This window comes from Drosophila bipectinata, chromosome 3L, assembly GCF_030179905.1.
Source record: "Drosophila bipectinata strain 14024-0381.07 chromosome 3L, DbipHiC1v2, whole genome shotgun sequence".
NCBI classification, from domain to species: domain Eukaryota; kingdom Metazoa; phylum Arthropoda; class Insecta; order Diptera; family Drosophilidae; genus Drosophila; species Drosophila bipectinata.
The window spans coordinates 1,179,431-1,199,598 of record NC_091738.1 but is presented as its reverse complement, the minus strand read 5'-3'; the positions used below and the strand labels follow the sequence as shown (position 1 = coordinate 1,199,598).

Sequence of the window (20,168 nt, the reverse complement as noted above, 5' to 3'; positions counted from 1 at the left end):
GTTTTGTTTATGGCACCAGCTGTGGCTGTAAAATGGATTGACGAGTCCAAGGATGGATATCCTCACGGAAATGGGTCAATCAAGTTGGCGAAACTGCTCAGGGATCAATGCCATACGATCCGAGGGACTTGTGAAAAACAAGCCATAACAGGTTGACCTTCTTTCCTTATTTTTTATGACTTTACTAAACTAAATAAAAGTAGCAAGCAACGTGATTATTAAAAGTAGTAAGTAGCAGGCAAGGAGAATGCCAAAGGATACACGAGTAATCCATCAATAGAGTGGTATTGCAATTCCCTTTCCCGACCACAATCTTCTCCGGCTTATAGAAATTACTTTCATGCTTAGCCAACTGACAATCAACATTTTCGCATTCGAGTTCAATCAATGCATCCGCTTATTTAGCTGCCACTTCCAAGTCAAGTCGAGCTACTTGCCACTTGCCCCGATCTCGGCTCCTGGTTCCTGGCTCCCAGCACCACCTCTTCCCTTTTCCCTGTCGGAATTTATTTCATTTCTATTTCATGCAATTTTTATGCATTTTTCTATTTATAAAATTGCTGCCAGCACTGTGCCCGGAGAGCGCAAAAAAATAATAAAAATGCCAAGTGAAGGAAAATATAAAAACGTGCAAAAGGAAAATAAGGGAAAATGAACATAAAATGCAAGCGGCGGCATTTTGCAGTTCCTTGCCAGGCACTTGCTTTTCTTTTATTTTTTTCAGACGTTTTCCTTGTTGCACAGAACGAAAATATTTATGAAGTTTTCTATTTGATATTTGAAATATACGTTTTTAATGAGAAATTATTGATAATCCTTCAGATAAAGTAGATATTCGTTGATATTTTATGTCCAAAGTTCATAGTTTCAACTTCCATTTAAAATGGTTTTCTGAAGGCTTAGAACACTAATTATTAAAATTAAGTAAAAACCAATTTTCCCCCATTTTAAACTTTTAAAGCTTAAACCTTTAGGACTATACATTTTCGGTGCATTTTCCATTGCCAGGCAGTGTGAAAATGCAGCGTGAGAAACCGAACCGAAACGGAGCTGGAAAAATGGCTGGGTGGCGGGGCGTGTAAGTGTTGGTAAACGCGGTGCAAAATGCCGTTACAGTGGTCCACCATTTTCCATTTTCCTAGTTGATGTTGTTGTTGCTCCATTGTTGTTGCTACTGTTGTGGCGTTGTTGTATTTGGGTCACCAATGCAGTTGTCCCTCTGCCATGGTTTTCCCTTCTTTTTCAGTTTTTCTTTTTTTTTTGGTTTTGTTATTGTTGGCCCGGTGTTGTTGTTGCTTGTTTAACAAGTTCGAGTGCATCGCATTTGTGAAAATTTAAAAAGGCATCTAAAAGTTCTTCCTGCGATGTATGTGTGTGTGTTTCTAGGGGGGTTGCTTCAAAAACCAAACACAAAAACCAGGAGCGAAACTTTTTGAGGCTCTGCCGCTGACACCAAAATGCACAAAAGCAACAGCGAAACAAGCCAAGATGACTCGAACTGGCCCTTCAGAAGGGTTTATGTAAATGGCTTTATACCCTGGATGGTTTTTCATAAGAATCTTAAGAAAATAAGCTTTTTAAAGGGACAAATTCCTCTTAAATCAGGGGAGCATCCCATTCATCTTTGAACTATGGAACTCCCTAAAAGTAGCTTTACCGACTCACCTAAAAAACAAATTCTTGGGAAACTAAAACTCCCATTTGGCAACATTTGGTACCCCTCGAGAAAAGTTTGCCTAACAATGTGTAAAAGGATTGCTGGGGGCCAGGGGCTGCGGCATGGGGTGCGGCTGCAGTGGCAGGAGTCGAGTGAAACAAAACGAACAGCAAACATATTTGACATTTGCATACGAAAAGTGTCAAAAGAAGCAAGAAGCTATATAAACTAACCCGCACACCAGCACGCAGCACACACAGCTAACGCTGCCAAACAACCGCATAAAACCATGCACTGGGAGAAATTATAAAGATAGATTTATGTTATAAATTATATTAGAAGATAAATTAAAATTAGAAATATATGTAAGTATGAATATGTTTTATTTAAATTAAGGGACTTATTAATACAAGTTATTAAAGTATGTGCAATTTTAAGTAAATCATTTAAGTTTTCATTACATCACATTAGGTATTGATCCTTTTGATCCTTTATACCTAGGATATTAATATAGTTTTTTATTAAATGGTTAGAATTCGCTTGGATGTTTATAAAGACGAAGAATGTATACTTTTCAGAGAAAGGAAACGTTTCCTTTCATCTTAAAACATATTCCATCCTTTTACTTATTTTGATTGATAGAAGTATCGGGTATAAATTTCTAATGGATTTTTAAAATAAACATACTATTTTACTAAAAAGGTGACTTTAATGTGACTAAATGTTAGTTTGAGTAATCAGAGCTTTAATTTAATTTATTAAAATTATTTATTATTATTAATAGCCATAGCAAGAACTTTAAAGAATAGTTTTAGTTACTGTTATTACTACTACTACATCAATATTATTTATTTTAGCTCTAAGTAGATTTTAGTACCTAAAATTTTGCACTGTGTAGGCCTACTCGTTTATGCCACTTCCGTGACGACGCTCTCTTATCTGTGTTCTCCTTTGCTTTCCTCTCTTCCTGCCAGGAACGCTACAAGGCTGACATTAGCCTGGCCATACAATTGCTGCAGTGCAAGCCGGATAGTTTTGTGTCCCAAAAAGTGTCATCGGTGAGTATGGAATGGGTGTTAAGCGGGGCTATGGGCGCCCCAAAATTGCCACCCACCCAAAAGTTCTCCGTGCTTTAGAAGAATAAATTCCCTTAAATAATGGCATTTCTCTGCAGCTACCCATTGATATTCAATCCAAGGTGTCGGCGTACATGAGACTGGAAACAAACTCCCATTCCGACTCGGAGTGCAGTAATAGCGGAGTGGGCGTGGCCACCACAGCTTCCTATAAAGTGCTTCCGGCCTCCGACTCGCCGCCCCCCTCCGCCTGCCCCTTCCCGCCCACGGCCATGGTCTATTCGATGCGGGGACTCGGTAGGTGTTAGTAGACCATGTTGAACCTTATGATTTCCTTGCTCATATTTTCCCTTGATTTTATTTTCTGATTTGATTTATTTGATTTCTCGATTCGCATTTCTAGGCCCACTTACCTGCTGATTGAATCACGAGCGGCGGCTGTTCCCCCCCGAAAAAAAGGGGGCGCCGAGTTAACAATTTGATTTTTGCCTCATAATTGAATCCATTCCACGTCATTGTGCATTGTATTGGCATTCATTGATTATCTTCCTTTTTTCATTTATTGTTCATTTGCATTAATTGCCTGCCATTTCGTTTAATTTATATTTATTATTGGTTATTTTTTGTCCATCCAGCGTCAGTCCAAAGTACCATTGTTTGCATTTTCGTAGCTCTCTTTCGGCAGGGCAGTAATTGCAATTTGAAACAGTCGTAAAATAACTTTGCGAAACATTTTTTCGTTTCTCGAAAATATTTACATACTTGTTTAGGGCCAGCAGAATGCCAACAGAGGCCATAGCTGCGGCTCAAACTTTTTGTTTATCAATTCCAGCAATTTGTTGCTAGTTTTAAAACTCATATCTGATGAAGCACAGGAATTTGCGAAACAAACTGCATTTATGGCAGGCATTTTTGAGGTCTGCATTCTAATTGGACTAACAAAGTTTCTATTGGTTCTAATATCCATTTAATATTCATTTTATATTTTCCGGCCATGTTGTGTTGCGGCAGAGTTGATTGAAAGCGTTTCGTTCTCAATTAAAATACAATTCGAGGTTTTTTTGCACGAGTATGCACTCAATAAAAAGTGCAACAGTGGCTTTCTAAATCAAACATTTAGAAAACCAAAGATCTGGCAGAAAAACCCACTAAAAATGTACTTAAAATAATATTCTAAAATTTTAAAAGCTATTGGAAGGGAATCGCTTTATAAATAGATTGTACAAATTGGCCAAGATATAAACATTTTGTTGGACAATTGTGATGCAGAATAATGATAAAGTATTTAAAAATAGCCCAGATATAAACCTAGATGGTAAGCCTAGATACACGGATATGCCAGTCTTTGTAAGGGTTTTAATAAAAAAATTAAAAAAAATCGGTCATAACTGTTGTTGAATGATTTTGAAGCAAATTGATAGAGAATCGATGCAGAAATCTTTTAAGGTATTCTGCTTAAGAATCGAGTTCAAAATGTGAAAGATATAGACATATCTGTGGAAGTGACCACATACGATTATACCATAGGGGCTATTATTATTTGTTGTTTTCTTTTTTATATTTTAACTTTAGTTTAATATGAGTAACATGTTTTATAATAGATATATTTATACTAACAGCCTTCTAAACTTTACAAACAAGAGTGCTTACTAATGAAAAATAATGTTCACATACAATTTAGACGCCGCCAATGGGAATGAAGCCAACAATCCCCAGCAGCAAAAGTCCAACCAGGCCACAACTAACAATAACATCACCAGCAGCAACAAGGACTCTATTAACAACAACAATAACAACAATAATACCAGCGGCAACAACAACAAGTTCGGCACAACAACCAGCAATTGTAATTCGAATCAAACTACCAATCCCGACATGATATCGCCAACCATAATGGCCAAGTTTCTGGAGGACGAGCTGAAGGCGAACGAGGTGAAACACTGCGACACGTGTCAGTGCAGCAAGCAGGACCTGCAGGTCCTGGCGGATCTGACGCGTTCCTACACGGTGGCCACCCAGACGCCGCACCAGCTACATCTCCAGGGATCGGGATTGAACGAGTCCAACTTGACCCAACTGTGTTTGCGGTGTCACAGCAACTTGAACTCTCCGTCGCGAACCAATAGTCCATATCTGATGAAGCTGGTCAAGTCCAGCGACTCGGTTATATCAGAAACCAAGAGCTCTGTATCGGATCTGAATGATATGGACAAACTGTTCACCCCGGCCAAGAAGGACGATCTGATGGTGAACCCTATCCTTGGGCATCATCGCTTGTGTGAGAGGACAGTTGCAGGTTTGTGAAGGGAATGCTCTTCCTTCTGGCAAGATTATAATCTTATCTTTCCAGTTCCAGGACAAGGACAGGACTACGCCAGTGGCAAGCTAACCACTTCCACCATGATGTATCCAACCACTCATTTGGGTGCCTATGCCGCCGAGAAATATCTCCTGGAGACCAGTAATCTCGGCCAGCTGAGAAATGGCTATCAGAGACGGTTCCTAGATGGCGGAGGAACGGCTTTGCAGCTTTTGAACAAATTCGAGGCGGCAGGTGTTGGTACCGGAGGCCCTGTACCGGATGAACTGGAGCAGGACGAGGTCAGTAAGCCCCTCCTGGCTGGCGTTTCGCAGGCGAATCTCTTGGAAGCCGACCAGGCCCCCACACCACAGCCCCAGGTGGCGAGCACTGCGAAGCTGGAAGATGTGTGCGAACCGACGCCTTTGGTTACCAAGTCGGTGGCTCCTTCCGTAAACGCAGCTCCAGCCCAGCTCAAGTCCACCAACTCGGGCAGTGTCCAAAGCTTGTGGAGCAACAAGACCAGCAGCTGTGAGGGAGCCAAAATGTTTGAGACCTTCAACAGGAACCTCATAAAAACCATCAAGGTGACATATGATTCTGTATGGACTGATCTTTAGCTAATACATCCCCCTTCCTAGGCTGAGAACCCCAAGTACCGAGGACCTCGTCTGTGCGCCATGCGGATTCAGCAGAACGGGCAGAGCAACATCCTGCTGGACAATCTGGAATCTATTGAAACCTACACCCCGGTGATCTACAAGCGACGGGAGCGACTCCTCGACGAGGAACTCAACGATGGCAAGGACATCATAACCAGCAAGGAGAGCAATGCAGCGGCAACCGTAGAGGCCTGGCAAGGACCAGCTGCTCCCCATGAGAATGTGGCCCTGCAGCCAGTGCTGGAACCCCAAGTGGAGGCTCAGCAGCAACTGCAACAGCAACAACAACAGCAGCAGCAGCAACTTCCGGATGCGGAGGCGGAGAAACCCAAGGCGGGAGATCCACCCGTAAGCGTCAATCCTGGAGTGAACTCGCCCAAGCACTCAGCCAACTCCAGCTCCATCAGCGATGTCATCGACTATCAGGAGAGTGTGCTGCTGAGGCGGCAACAGCTCAGTCGGGTGGCCGAGTGGGTGCAGCACAACACCCAGCAGCTGGAGCAGAGGAACCTGCAACAGCCACCGGCGGCCAGTGACTCCAACTCGGGCACCGAACGGCAGTCCTCGTACTCCACCCTGGACCGCATGGACTCCATATCCATAGAGAAGCTGTCGATGGACTCTGGCTACAAGACCACGCCGCAGCAGCTCACCAATGGCTATCCCGAGAAGTCCACTGAGGATTCGCTGTCCCCCAAAACGGACATCACCAGCAACTCTCTGCCAGAGAATCCGGTAGGACTTGTGGCTGTCGCGCCCAACGTAGAGCCAAAGACTACGGAAATGTGCACCACCTACTACAGGAGGACCACACGGTCTGGTCTGCCGGTGGCCTACACCACTGTGGCAGTTCCTCCCTCGGAAGTCCCGGCGGGCGCAGTGTCCTCCACGTCCTCCGGATCAGAGCCGCTGATCTTGCCCGAACAGCCCACTTGTGATATTCTCAACTACAAATACTATCCCAATGACACGGACAAGACGCGATCCGTGCAGGCGGAGCTGCACACCACCACCCAGAACGTGGACATTGCCCAGATGGAGTACAACGTGAAGCAGTTCCTGCTGAAGCAGAACGAGTGGTCCATGCACGGAGCTGGAGCCGGGGCAGGAGCAGTCCCTGGGCCCGGAGGAGTGGTAGGAGTATCGCGCTTGATGCAGCGCCGGATCCTGGGTCCCGGCGTGGGGGAGAGGGTGCGCATGGCCACTCCCGGAGGAGCTGTGGCCGCCATAAGCGCCGCCACCACCCAGTCCGGCATGCTGCCGCCCCACAGAACTGAAACGAATTTATAAGAAAACGGGGAGAGTGTCGGTGGGAGGTCCGACGAGCCAGATGAGATGGGAATGTTGGCCACACATCCAAGGAGGAAACCAAACTGTATTCTAGTCTAGTTTTGCTACTTTTAGTTCGTATTCCACATATATATTTATACACTATTATGAGATATGTATATGTACGTGTACGTATGGCTAAGCAATGCGATGTAAGTCGGATGTGGAAGAGGAGATGGAGGTGGAAGTGCTAAGTGCAATAGCAATGATACTATACATATGTACACAACAAGTCTACACCTAAGCTAACTGCTTTTGAGCTAAAACTAAGCTGAAGAAATTAAGAAAGTCAAAGGGATTGAATAAGATTAAGGCGTTGGTTTATTTTGATTTATCAGCCATTTTTCTTTTCTATAACTAACTACCCTATCTATTTATCTGTTCTATTCCCCGAACCAATACTAGATGTCTTCCTTTCTGCTTCATATACCCCTCTTGATTTCTTTTAAAAGTCTTCCTCAAGATCCCCCAACGTCTTTTAATTAAAGTCCCCCCAAACAGCAATTGCAGCTAAACCAAAAGCAAATCTAAGACATATGATATGGTTACTCTTTACAATATAACTGAAAATTTATATACAAAAGCATAATAACTTTTTGATGTCTGCATGTTAATATAACCCACAAAACCACTAAGAAAAGAAATAAAAAATTAACCAAAAACCAGCTTAGGTTACCACAGAATATATATAAATATTTATTATATTTATAGGCATATACAGATAATTACGCTATATACATGCGATTGATATTTGATAAGCGCGTTATTTTTTCTAGATTCCGATTGTGCAATATTTTTTAGAAGCGAAAACGAATTTTTATTTTTATAAAATGCGACCAAAACCAGGGGAGAACTTGAAAGGATAACCCGTTTCCAGTTTCATTTACTTTTCTATTATTTAAAAAAAAAATTGTGTTTTATCGTCCAGCCTAGAAGCTTCGCTATGGCGCTATAGCAAAACCGATCTGTCTATCAAAAGATATATACAAGTACTGTACCTTCTTAGAGACAAAAGAGATTTTTGCCGGAAAAACTGTACTCATTCCTGCCCATTAGATGACCTTCATATATAGAAACTGTAATCCTCTGCTAACTGCTAAATCGATGATATATAAGCCACACACACTCACACCACACATTATACACGTATCTGAACAGACATATGATTGTAACACCCCCCTATATATTTACAACTATTATACATACATAAAACATAAAGATATATAGCTCGATCGTATCCACTCTATAGGTGTATATCCAAGACCCACGACCCACACATTCAACGGCTTCAGAAACCAAATACATACTTTTCTATATAATCCCCCACATCAATCAAAATTATCAAAATAAAGAAAGCCTCGATATTTACTCGATATTTACACGCATTACGCTATCTATATCTATGTATATCTCTCGATTACTTTACCACGTATACACTGAGCGAAATGCCGAAAAGGAAATGCTTTAACACTGTTATGTTTGGCCTACTTATATAAACGTTTACTTAGCATAAATTCAACTCGTCTAGAGCAAGGAACCCCTATATGCACCCCCTTGAAAGCATACTTATTGGATCGGGATCGTTGTGGTCCGGATCCTCAGCCTGTTAAGCACCTTATCGTATGATATTATCAAATCTAAAATCAAACTCTAATTAAGTTCATGAACCACTCTCAAAAAGACTTAACTTGGCTAAGAAATCAAATTATTTCCGATAATCTCCCGACCTTTGCTCCCTCCCTCGAAACTCAGTGCTCAACGATCCAGTTTTCCAATTTTCCAATTTTCCTGTTTGAAATCTCGCACATAAAAGCAATAGAACACTGCCCCGACCTCCGACCCCTCAAGTACACTGCCCCGAAACACACTCCTCTTTCCCTCGAATCTCCCCCAAAAACTAACTTTAAGTAGACTCATTCTCCAGCTCAAAAAAATAATTACTTAAGACAGCTTAATGAAGGAATCCCACTACCTTAGCTAAAGAATAACGTAAAAATACAAAAAAATGCAACAAAAAATGAAATTGAATTTCAGAAAAAAAAAATATAATGAAACACTAGCTTAAATATTTGGGCATAAGTTTAAGTCAAGCTGCGACACCTAGTTTAAATTGGAAGCCTTCGTTCTCACGTTTAGGTTCGGAACTCTTCAAATACTTAGCCTTATATATGAATGTACATTTTATGCGCGTCTCGGTTGATGTAACCAGTTTTGAGCTATTGAACCACCTTAATGTGAAACAAAAAACAAAATATAAAACAATGCAAACTAATGATAAAAATAAAAGAAACATCAAAATAATAAATCAAGAAAACAAATGGAAACAATTCAAATAAATATAAAATAATTTTTGAATAAGTTTTCAATGGTGTTTGCTTAAAGGGGGGGCTATATATGTTTGCTTAAAGGGGGGTTTTGAGGGCTATATCAATAGCTTATACATGTCAACTTTCTATGTTAAAAAACACAAAAGTAGTTCACTTATACGGCAGCTCTATATGGCCCACAGTGATGCCTATATCTTCCACAATCCTGAACCGATTCTCAAGCGGAGTACCTGAAACGATTTCTAGATCGATTCTCCACCATTCTGCATCAAAATCCTGAGACAAAATATTTTTTAGATTTTTTGTCCATTTTCCTGATGGGACCCCTTAAACATGGAGTATTTCCCTATAGGGCCCACAGTGATTGCTATATCTTCCCCAATTCTGATCCGATTCTCAAGCGGAGTACCTTAAACGATTTCTAGATCGATTCTCCACCATTCTGCATCAAAATCCTGAGACAAAATATTTTTTAGATTTTTTGTCCATTTTTCCTGATGGGACCCCTTACAAATGGGGTATTTCCCTATAGGGCCCACAGTTATTGCTATATCTTCCCCAATCCTGATCCGATTCTCAAGCAGAGTACCTTAAACGATTTCTAGATCGATTCTCCACCATTCTGCATCAAAATCCTGAGACAAAATATTTTTTAGATTTTTTGTCCATTTTTGTGATGGGACCCCTTAAAAATGGGGTCCCCTTAAAAGGATCCCTATGAAAGTTAGTAAATCGTGTTATTTTGCCAAAAGTATAACTTATAAAAATATTTTAATTATCCATATTTTTATTTTTAATGATTTTTATTTGTAATTTCTGTTATAGATAAATTCCTGGGTAGAGTACGAGTACGAGTATGAAATAAATAATTTGTTTGCGTTGCATGTGCTCTTAGAAAACTAATGAAACATTTTCTTTTCATTCTCAATTGGAAAATCGAAAAATGGCCACGAAAATTAAAATGTCAGTCTATGTGAACGTGAGTTCCTCAAAGGGCCACGGCGTCTGTAGCAGCAGGATGTGATGGCTGGACAGGATCGGCCACTTCGCCGGCGTCGTCGTTGACCACGATGACCTCGTTGGAGGGCACAGCGGCCTCCTCGAAGGAGTCGTCAATCGTCTCGCCACTGGCACGGATCTCGTTCTCGGATTCGGGGACAAACTCAGCCACCTCGTCCTGGGAGTTGGGATCGATCTTGTCGTCGACTTCTGGCTTTTTGGCCGGCGCCTCAGTTGCAGCTGGAGCTGGAGCATTCTGGGGGCGATTACCGCCCAGGAAGTTAATGATTCCCTGGAGGGGATTGCCTCCCTGCTGCTGGTTCTGGGCTGGAGTGGCTGCCGTGGCGTTTCCGCCGCCGAAGACATTGTTCACGAACTGCTGGATGGGACCGGGAGGACGTGGAGTGGTGGAGACCGCCGCCTGGGGATTGGCAAAGCCGGAGAGGGTGTTCTGGAACTGGTTGCCCAGATTGCTGGCGAACTGCTGGATGCCTTGGAAGGCCTGGGTGGTGGAGTTGACCACGGTCTGGGCCGCGTTCTGGACAGCCTGCTGGGCGGAGGTGAAGGCGGCCTGGGGATTCAGAAAGCCGGGCACGGTGGGCGCCGGAGTGGGCTGAGCAGCCTCATCCGCCTGGGCTTGAACCGGAGCCGCAGCGGGCTGAGTCTGCTGCTGCTGGGGCTGGAACTGATTCAAGAACTGACCGATCGGGGAGTTCTGGATCAATTGCTGCACAAAGTTGCCCTGGGTGGTGCTCTGGGTGGGGGTGGCCTGGGTGGCTTGACGGACCTGAGGATGAGCGGAGTCCTGAACCTCGGATTGATCTTGCTCCTGGGGATTGGGAACAGGTGCGAGTTGCTCGGTGGGCTCTTCAGCTGACAGGGTTTTCAGGACAACTTTGGCTGGCTCCTCGGCGGGCTTGATCTCGGCAGGCTGCTCCTTGATTTCAGGTAGTTCGGGCTTGGGTTCCTCCTTGATCTCCTGGGGAATTTCCTTGATCTCTAGGGAAGTTTCCTTGATCTCTTGGGGAATTTCCTTGATCTCCTCCTTTAGCTCTAAGGGCTTGGCAGGCAAATCCTCTTTGATTTCTGGCTTGATTTCTTCTTTGATTTCGGGCTTGATATCTTCTTTGATTTCTGGCTTGATTTCTGGCTTAATTTCTTCCTTAATTTCTGGCTTAATTTCCTCCTTAATTTCTGGCTTAATTTTCTCTTTGATTTCCTTGGCTTTCTCCTCCAGAATTTCGGGCTTGATCGGCTGGGCTTCCTCCTTCACCAAAGACAGGGACTCCAGGGGCTGCTTATCCTCAATGATGGTCACTGGAATATCGATGGGCTTCTCTGGCAACTGAACGACTCTAGCCTGGCAGCTTAGGGCCAAGCAAACTAGGATCAAAGCAACAGACTTCATTTTGACTCTTGAGTTGGACTCCCGGGATTAAGGTTGTAATGTTTCACCAACAAGATGCGTTCACAAGCGCCTCACGGCCGCAACTATCTGAAATGTCTTTAGGCCCGACGCATTTTATACTTTTTCCACCTCCGCTGCCAGCGTCGAAAGGCAAACAGTCAACAGCAGAGTGCAAGGGAGACGGAGAAAGGCGACAGAGCGAGACGGGGCGAGACAAGTGGTACTAATATCTCTTAGCCCGGGTCTTGGCCAATTCTTGAACCGAATGTCATTGAACTGCTCCCCGTTCGACTTGAGTTACACGCAGGAATCAAAGCAGCCAGGCAAGTGCCATCCCGATTCCAAAAGGGTTTTATGATTTCTTTTTTTATTCATTTTTTTACGCAGAAAATCGAGAAGAATCTGCAGACATAATTGGCCAATTCAGAGTGGTGGTGGAGTCTTAACCAAAGACTTGGTAGTTGTCATCAATCATGTTTGTTTTTACGAGTGTACCTACGAATATGGTTATCAATATTTGGTTTGTTTGAGGAGAAGAAGGGCTAAGAATATAGGGGCTTATATTCAAAAACTATATAACTTGAAAAATTCTAGTTTATACATTATCAAGACATAAGCTTTCAAGAGATTTTAGACTGTAGGTTTTTGAGAAACTTATAGAGATATTCTAGATCTTTGACATTTAAGGAACTATGGGAAAAGTCATTATACACCTTATTATAATTAATGATTCTTAAGCTACTAATAATAAGATAAATAGGTTATTAAATAGACTATGTTTGGCCATAAAATAAAATCGCATTACATTGTCCAACTGTGCAGCAATTATTAGTCTTTATCCCAGTCTGGAAGCGATCTTGTGTAACTCCTTCTGATTTCCTCCAACTCCCCAGTGTGTTTTTTCACTCTCATTCCTTGTTGACTCGATTGCATTTGATCGGCGGACTTTTCTTGTTGTCTTCTTGTTTGGTTAAACGATTCTACAAGAAAGCCATTTGTGGTGTTGAGTCTTGGGGCTGTGAGGAGCTCAAAGCTTTGTCTTTGGCTGGGCCTCCTCTGTGGAAACCCGTTCCCCCCAGGTTGGGTTCTAAAAAAACCTGATCCATCTATTTTTAGAGTCAATTAGCTTTGGACCGACTTTGGTCTTTGGTCGTCGGTCTGCAGATGCAGCGCTGGGATGCGTTTTCCCCCATTCTGGGTTAATAATTCATTAGAAATGCACAGAAACACACGGAAACCGAAACCGAATGCAACGCCCACCAGGCCGAGGAACAAAGCCCAAATGCATTTTATGCAAATGAAAGCATTTAAATGTAGTTAAATGGGTCAGATGCTGGCCGAGGCAGAGAGAAACCCAAAAGCCTAGTTGGGCCAGCGACGGGCCGGCCAGATGAAAACTTATTTCCTGTGGAGGTGCTGGTGGCAATGATCGATGGCTGCGATCGATCCCCGGCCAGAACTCGTTCTGCTTCTTGGGCCCTTTTGGCCAAGAAGATCTCTGCAAACAGGCCAAACCAGCAGGGCTAAAAGGCAGGGCTTAAAAAAGAAATTAAAAGGAAAAAAAAAATCAAGTATGTAAAGGATTGGATGCTCTTGTTAGGGATTTTAAAATGGTTTATTATACGGGGGCTTTTTATATAAAACTTTAAGCTCTACCTTAGTTAAATGAGATGAATTAAATTTATTAATTTATACCTATTATAAATCTTTAATCTCCATCAAACATATAAACCCCTTTCTGGAGGGCATTAAGAAGGGTCCAAAATCAAAGATCACATCAAAGTGGCCTGCTAAGGACATTGACTTGAAGCTCCCAGATGCTGTTCTGCTTCATTTTTATGACCCCCACGTTTGGTTTTTTATTTCTGCAACTCCCAAATAAAAACCCAAAAACACAAAATTGATTTCAGCACGAGGGCAGACCAGAACAAGTTTCTTTTCCAGATCGCCCTCCCGAAAAAACCTCATTTAAGGTTCTGTCGATTTTTATGGCTTTTCTTGGAGTTTTTTAATTGCTCCTGTTTTTTTTTCTGTCTTACTTGCCCCACAAAAATTTGCTCGAGTTTCGGTTTAAGCTTTGATATTATGCAATTGCTGGGCTGTTGGCTTTTTTCTCCATTTGTTATCGCACACACAATTGGCTGTCGAATTAACACCTCGCTCACATCGCGAACAGGTGGGCGGAAATGCGAGCGGGGCGTGGCCAGGCAGCCGGCAGCCACCAGCCAGCAGCAACAAAAACAAAGTACATTACTCTAAACGGTGGCAACTTTCACTCAACAATCGTACGGAATACTAACAAAAATAATAACAATACCCGCCGTGTACATATGCAAAGTGGGTGACATAAAAAAAAATGACAAAAAAAATAAAAGTGTAAAGAAAAAGGGGAAGTCGAGTGGGAGACATCGGGTGATCTCCGTCATCCAAAAATTACCTCACTTATCAAGCTAAGCGGCTTGTTATTGTTGCCGTAATATTTGTGTCATACTTTGTCAAGGTCACTGCTTTTGGCCAATTTTTACAATAACATTTTTTATTGTTTCTGCCCAATTGTGCCAATATGTGGGGCCAAGTGTGAAAATGGTTGCCAAGGGCGCTTTCATTTGAAAAAAGACTTGTTTCCAACCACTTTATTCCAAAATTATTATCTTAAAGGTATTTTAAAATATTAATTCATACAAGAACAATACATTTTATTGAAAAACTAAGTATGAGACCTTTAGAATGAATCTCGGTTCTCGTTATTACTTATCTCTATTGTTAATTAAGGGTGGAGTTATTAGAAATTTAAGCTTAATATTCGATAAATATTATTATTTATATATTTAATTTGTTCTTTTTATAATTTATTATTAATTTATGAAACATAAAAGTTATAGTGACTTGAATCTTAACGGAATGTATATCTTTTCTGGTTTCATTTTAACAAAATTAAATACATTTTTAAAACTGAAACCTACGATTTATATTTAAAGCTTTTTCGCGCCAAAATATCGTTATCGATAACGTTAAAACCCAACTAAGCCGCCACAAGGTGATACATGTAAACTCTTTGATTCGGAAGAGAAAAGATAGGTGGCGCCACAAAAATGTTCGAGTTGCGTCTGAGCGAGAGAACCGCTATACACCTCTCGCTCATTTGGCGTTAGGGATTTGTTTGATTTGCCGTTTGAGATGCCGGGGATTTTTCGGGATTCGTTCAATGGTCACGCTAATCAAATCAAAGAGTAAACACGCGTTGCTAAGATTATTGCAAAATTATCGAAGAAAAGGACGCGTAAAATTTAATAAAATTATGTGCAGCATGTGCTAGGAGCGGCCGTGCAGTGGAAAAGTGCAGGTGCGAACGGGGGCAGCGGATCGCGTCCCGCTAGTGCAGTGCACTCACACCAGCATACCCGCACACATCCAAACACCGACGCACACGCGAGCAATGAAAACAACAAAAACAAAAGAAACAAGACCAACAAAAGCAACAAAGTGCCAATAATAACAACAACAACTAAAGAAAGAAATTATGTTTAATTATAAATAAAAGGCAGCTGCAGTGTGGAATGTGTACTACGGACTACTGTGAACCAGAACGCGAGATAAAGTTTCCAAGTCCGCTCCGAAGGAGGAAGAGATTCGATTCGAATTAATAAAAATTAATTAAACAAACACCATTTGTATTTGCTTGGGTGTGCCTGTGTGTGTGTGTGGGTTGTTCTTCTTCTTAAAGCCGCAAAGTGATAAAAAAAAAATAGATCTGAAAGTTATTTGTTCTCAGTGCATTTCCTGTTTGCTTTAACCCTTACCCTGTCGCCCAGCCTAACCCCCCTTTCTCCACCCTCTTCTTATCAGCTGATAGGCGCCGCCACCACCCCCCAGCCACCACCCCCAGCTCCCTTCGCTTACTTGCACCTGCTGAGAACGTGTGACTAATGCACTGCTCGCGCAGTTTGTCAGCTGCTGGCGCCGTGGACTTGACAACAACAACAACATCGGGTAGGGAACTGGCCAACCCAACAACCACATCGGCCTTCTACAGAGCGGCTACGTCGGCGTCGGCAGCGGCCTCTGTCAGTACAACACCAACAAAACTAAACAAAAGCCAATCTATGGCCACCACAACAACAACAACAACAACGGCAGCCATGGCAGCAGCCACAAACACTAAAGATGGTAAGTTGTCCAAAAAAAAAAACCATTAAGTATCTGAGCTGACCCACAAAAAGATACAAAATCTGAAAAAATAGCAATCTTATAAGTTCAAGGATAGTACAGTTTGAGAGCCACTAGGGCAGTCAATGTCAAACCAAAGGGAGTTTCTGAAGGAGTTCCTCCACTAAAATGGCAATTAAAGCGGTTTTGTAGTTGGTTATTTGCTACTAAAATAAAGTATTTTAAAAGAATATAAAGCTTCCTCCCACTACGATTGCATAAGCCTCTCGTTTACCTTCATTTTTCCCCCAAAAAACACTAAAGACTCTCCATATTTGTTTGTTTTCCGAACACAAGAGCTGTAATCCTAATCCATCAAGGTATAATCTTTTGTTTTGTTCTTTGAACGAGTTCCGCGCCAAACAAAAATCCCCACCGACGGATAGGCCGTCTCTCTCAGTCCCCCCATAGCCCTCTCTTTCTATTACTTAATTCTTCTGCTCAGTCTGACGTAACTTGTTGAGCTGCACCGTTAGGAAATGTGGCTAAAACTGAGATATTGAAATTAAGATCCTTTAAGGGAGGTATTCTATCTATAAGAAGTAGCCTAGTATTATTTATGATATCTGTAAGGTTTAATATGTTAAACTAATAGTTTTTCTCTCTCTGCATTGGCTCTTGGATCTGACCAAAGAAGAAAGAAACTTTTATTAATATCAATAACCAAAAGAGCGGAGCCAGGGCTACAAATAAGGCAAGAAATTAATGAGTGCCGCGGGGAATCAAGTTCGGAAACCATAACCAGCTTAACAGCCAGCTCCAATAATTAAGAAGTGCCGGCCAGCAAAAAGTGTAAAAACGTACTACATATACATAAGTTTAATTGCCGAGGCGGAAAGGCGGTGGCAGGAGGGGCACGGCGAAGGTCAGCCGGTGGCCTGAAGGTCATAGGCATTTCGACGTTGTCGTTACCTCTGAACCCGCTCGAATTTATTGATTTTACACGCAGCAGCAGCCGCAAAAAAAGAGAGGAATAATCTTTGCCGGCTTTTCTACAGGAGGGTCTAGCTATCATGGCTCTTATAAATCTTAAAACTATATAAAACCCTGTATATTTAAGGTTTAATATTCCCAGCCTCCACTGTAGCACAGTACGACTTGTGGGCACTCGAGCTGGTACTGTGGTACATATTAGTGCTCAGTGCATGTGTATGTGTATGGCTTATGAGTAGGGAGTAAATAGGCAATCGGCTGATTTCTTGCGTCATATCCGTGTATGCATGTATATGTTGGTGGGAACGTAAATCCACAATCCAATATACACTCACATATATATATAATCCTAAATAAAAAATACATATTGACCTTTCATCCGACCCTGACATAAATATGTCTCCTGCAAGAAAGTGATAAAAAGGGATCGCAGCAGGTCAATTGGTTCCTTTTTTTTTTCTTGACCCTTCAGGGTGGATTTTCACTTTTCTACGAAAAGGTTTTCTTGTGATATACTTACTCCTTGTAAAATTCTGTATTATATTTTATATTATAAAATTAAATTTCTGTACATAAGTCCGAGTTAATTTAAAATTAATTAAAAAAGAATTGGAGTAAAAAATCCTTTTAAATGATATGCAACACCATAATAAAATTTTGGATATTTTTTTTTTAAATAATTATTTGTTCTTCATCATTAATTTTAAATTAATTACAAAATAATTATAATAAAATACATTTTTAAATGAACTGCAGCACCATGAATATAATTTTTGTAAATAAGCATTTTATTTTTTGTTAATCAATTTTATTTATTTTTTCACGATCCTGAATCTTATTTATTTTTTCACGATCCTGAATCTTAGACAGGTATCTTAAGTGGACAGTTGAATTTGTAGGGAATTAGGCAAACGGCGTATAAGCACCAGAAAAATTTTAGTAGTATGTAATTAGGCAAACGGCGTACGACGTAAATTTAGTGGCGCCATCTATGGGTCAAGTTTGTGTAAAATTGGGCAGCGCCATCTACCGTAATATTTTATACGCCCTCTATTGGCATAAAAGCAAACGATCATGCCAAAAATTATACTTGCCAGGATCATCGCCGTCTATGTTTTCTATATTTTCTGATATCTTGTCTATGTTTTCTATATTTTCTGATATCTTGCATTGGGTCCCATTAAGGGAAATATGCATGTAAAGAAAAGATCATGTAAAAATGAAACTTGCTAGGATCATCGTTTGCCTAATTACATACTACTAAAATTTTTCTGGTGCTTATACGCCGTTTGCCTAATTCCCTACAAATTCAACTGTCCACTTAAGATACCTGTCTAAGATTCAGGATCGTGAAAAAATAAATAAGATTCAGGATCGTGAAAAAATAAATAAAATTGATTAACAAAAAATAAAATGCTTATTTACAAAAATTATATTCATGGTGCTGCAGTTCATTTAAAAATGTATTTTATTATAATTATTTTGTAATTAATTTAAAATTAATGATGAAGAACAAATAATTATTTAAAAAAAAAATATCCAAAATTTTATTATGGTGTTGCATATCATTTAAAAGGATTTTTTACTCCAATTCTTTTTTAATTAATTTTAAATTAACTCGGACTTATGTACAGAAATTTAATTTTATAATATAAAATATAATACAGAATTTTACAAGGAGTAAGTATATCACAAGAAAACCTTTTCGTAGAAAAGTGAAAATCCACCCTGAAGGGTCAAGAAAAAAAAAAGGAACCAATTGACCTGCTGCGATCCCTTTTTATCACTTTCTTGCAGGAGACATATTTATGTCAGGGTCGGATGAAAGGTCAATATGTATTTTTTATTTAGGATTATATATATATGTGAGTGTATATTGGATTGTGGATTTACGTTCCCACCAACATATACATGCATACACGGATATGACGCAAGAAATCAGCCGATTGCCTATTTACTCCCTACTGTAGGCTCTAGGCTCTAAGCGTTATCTTTTCTTTCGAGTCTTCTGATTGGTTTTCCCGATTCATTAACCGGAAAAATGTGGGGAAAATTGGGGTGGTTTTCATGCGTTAACTCATGTACATGTATTGATGATACCAATACATTCAAACACAAGTACCTGTTTTCCGTTTTCGAGGATCAATAGGTTTTGAGGTTTATGCTAAGAATCAAATTTTTAGTATAAATCCAAATCCTAAAGAAAGAGTTTGAAGTTAAAATATAAAGAAAAAAAAAAATGAGCGAGCTGGAAATTATATTCGAGGATACCCAACCAGCACTTAGTGATATTTGTGTATCAAACGGTGCACTTTTATCATTAATTGGTATTGGGAAAAATACACAAGAAGAGCTATTTAATAATCTACAGGATGATTCTCTGACATCCATGTACGATTTGCTAACTCCAACATGGGATTACGAATTAACTATCATCGAGGATAAAATGTATGTCCCGGACACTCAAGAAAATATATTTGAGGATTTCGACGACGACATACCTGCTTCTCCGTGCTTTATTCCGGAGACCCCAGAACTAGTGGAAATATCATCAAAACCAGAGTTTACTTTCCCGGATGATGACCACATATTTTTGGAAGTTAATGAGGGAAAAGATAATTATGAAAGTTTAATGGATGAGGAATTCGACAAAATTTTAATCGATTGGCTTATAAATAATGAATAAATTAAAAACTATGTTATTTTATTATTGTGTAATTATTTTTAATTCATGAAAAATAAATAATTATTCAAACAAAATTATTTTTGAAATCTTTCTTTTTATCAAAGTTTAGTTAAAATGAACTTAAAAATTAAAATACATTAATATTTAAAATAGTTGATTGAAATTAAATTAACACCAAGATTTAAAATTTAAAAGAAATATTTTGAAGTTTGTGTTAAGTTAATTATTTCAATTAATATCGTTGGATGATCCATCAAGAAATGGGTGTATAATTCACTTCGGAGCCAGTACTTTTTCACTTCAGGACAGAAGTAGCAGTTATAGTATGAGGATCTGGCTTTTGTATTGCTGAAGTTGTGTTTTTTTAGAATGTGACGTTTTAATCCATAGCGATATTTAAAGGAAGGACTTTCTATACAGAGATCACAAACGAACGTTTTCATTTCGAAGATTTGAAAATAAACTGATAAAAAGCAACACTAGAACTTGTTTTTATATTATATTTTTAAGATTGAATCTGTGCTATGGTATATAATTGATCTATATATTTTAAAATTAAATGACCATGCAGTCATCTCTTTCATTC

General features: G+C 40.3%; 3 protein-coding genes across 7 annotated transcripts in view; 2 read left to right on the top strand and 1 right to left on the bottom strand.

Annotated features, from left to right (window-relative positions):
• The window catches only part of LOC108126399 (uncharacterized), a 35,889-nt gene extending 28,560 nt beyond the window's left edge, over nucleotides 1-7,329 (top strand). For 2 of the 3 annotated variants that reach the window (XM_017242979.3, XM_017242981.3), the window contains exons 3-7: nucleotides 2,632-2,715; nucleotides 2,832-3,036; nucleotides 4,415-5,029; nucleotides 5,084-5,619; nucleotides 5,674-7,329. In XM_017242979.3, coding sequence (XP_017098468.2) covers nucleotides 2,632-2,715; nucleotides 2,832-3,036; nucleotides 4,415-5,029; nucleotides 5,084-5,619; nucleotides 5,674-6,984 — 2,751 coding nt within the window. In that variant the 3' untranslated portion in view covers nucleotides 6,985-7,329. The remainder of the gene's footprint in view (nucleotides 1-2,631; nucleotides 2,716-2,831; nucleotides 3,037-4,414; nucleotides 5,030-5,083; nucleotides 5,620-5,673) is intronic. The other variant, XM_017242980.3, reaches the window with a different exon arrangement.
• A 2,788-nt stretch (nucleotides 7,330-10,117) lies between these two features.
• On the bottom strand, nucleotides 10,118-11,844 carry ImpE2 (Ecdysone-inducible gene E2). The gene has a single exon (XM_017242659.3). The coding sequence runs from the start codon at nucleotides 11,755-11,757 to the stop codon at nucleotides 10,339-10,341; it is 1,419 nt and encodes a 472-aa protein (XP_017098148.2). The 5' UTR covers nucleotides 11,758-11,844; the 3' UTR covers nucleotides 10,118-10,338.
• Nucleotides 11,845-14,961: 3,117 nt separating this feature from the next.
• Nucleotides 14,962-20,168, top strand: part of Eip63E (cyclin dependent kinase Eip63E) — a 98,324-nt gene continuing 93,117 nt past the window's right edge. For 2 of the 3 annotated variants that reach the window (XM_017242822.3, XM_043214123.2), the window contains exon 1: nucleotides 14,965-15,924. In XM_017242822.3, the coding sequence (XP_017098311.2) occupies nucleotides 15,684-15,924 (241 nt within the window). In that variant the 5' untranslated portion in view covers nucleotides 14,965-15,683. Of the gene's footprint in view, nucleotides 15,925-20,168 lie in introns of all 3 variants that reach the window. The other variant, XM_017242821.3, reaches the window with a different exon arrangement.

Bases quoted from the DNA above. Each gene is read 5' to 3' on its own strand.
- ImpE2 (XM_017242659.3), bottom strand. From the start codon at position 11,757: ATGAAGTCTGTTGCTTTGATCCTAGTTTGCTTGGCCCTAAGCTGCCAG.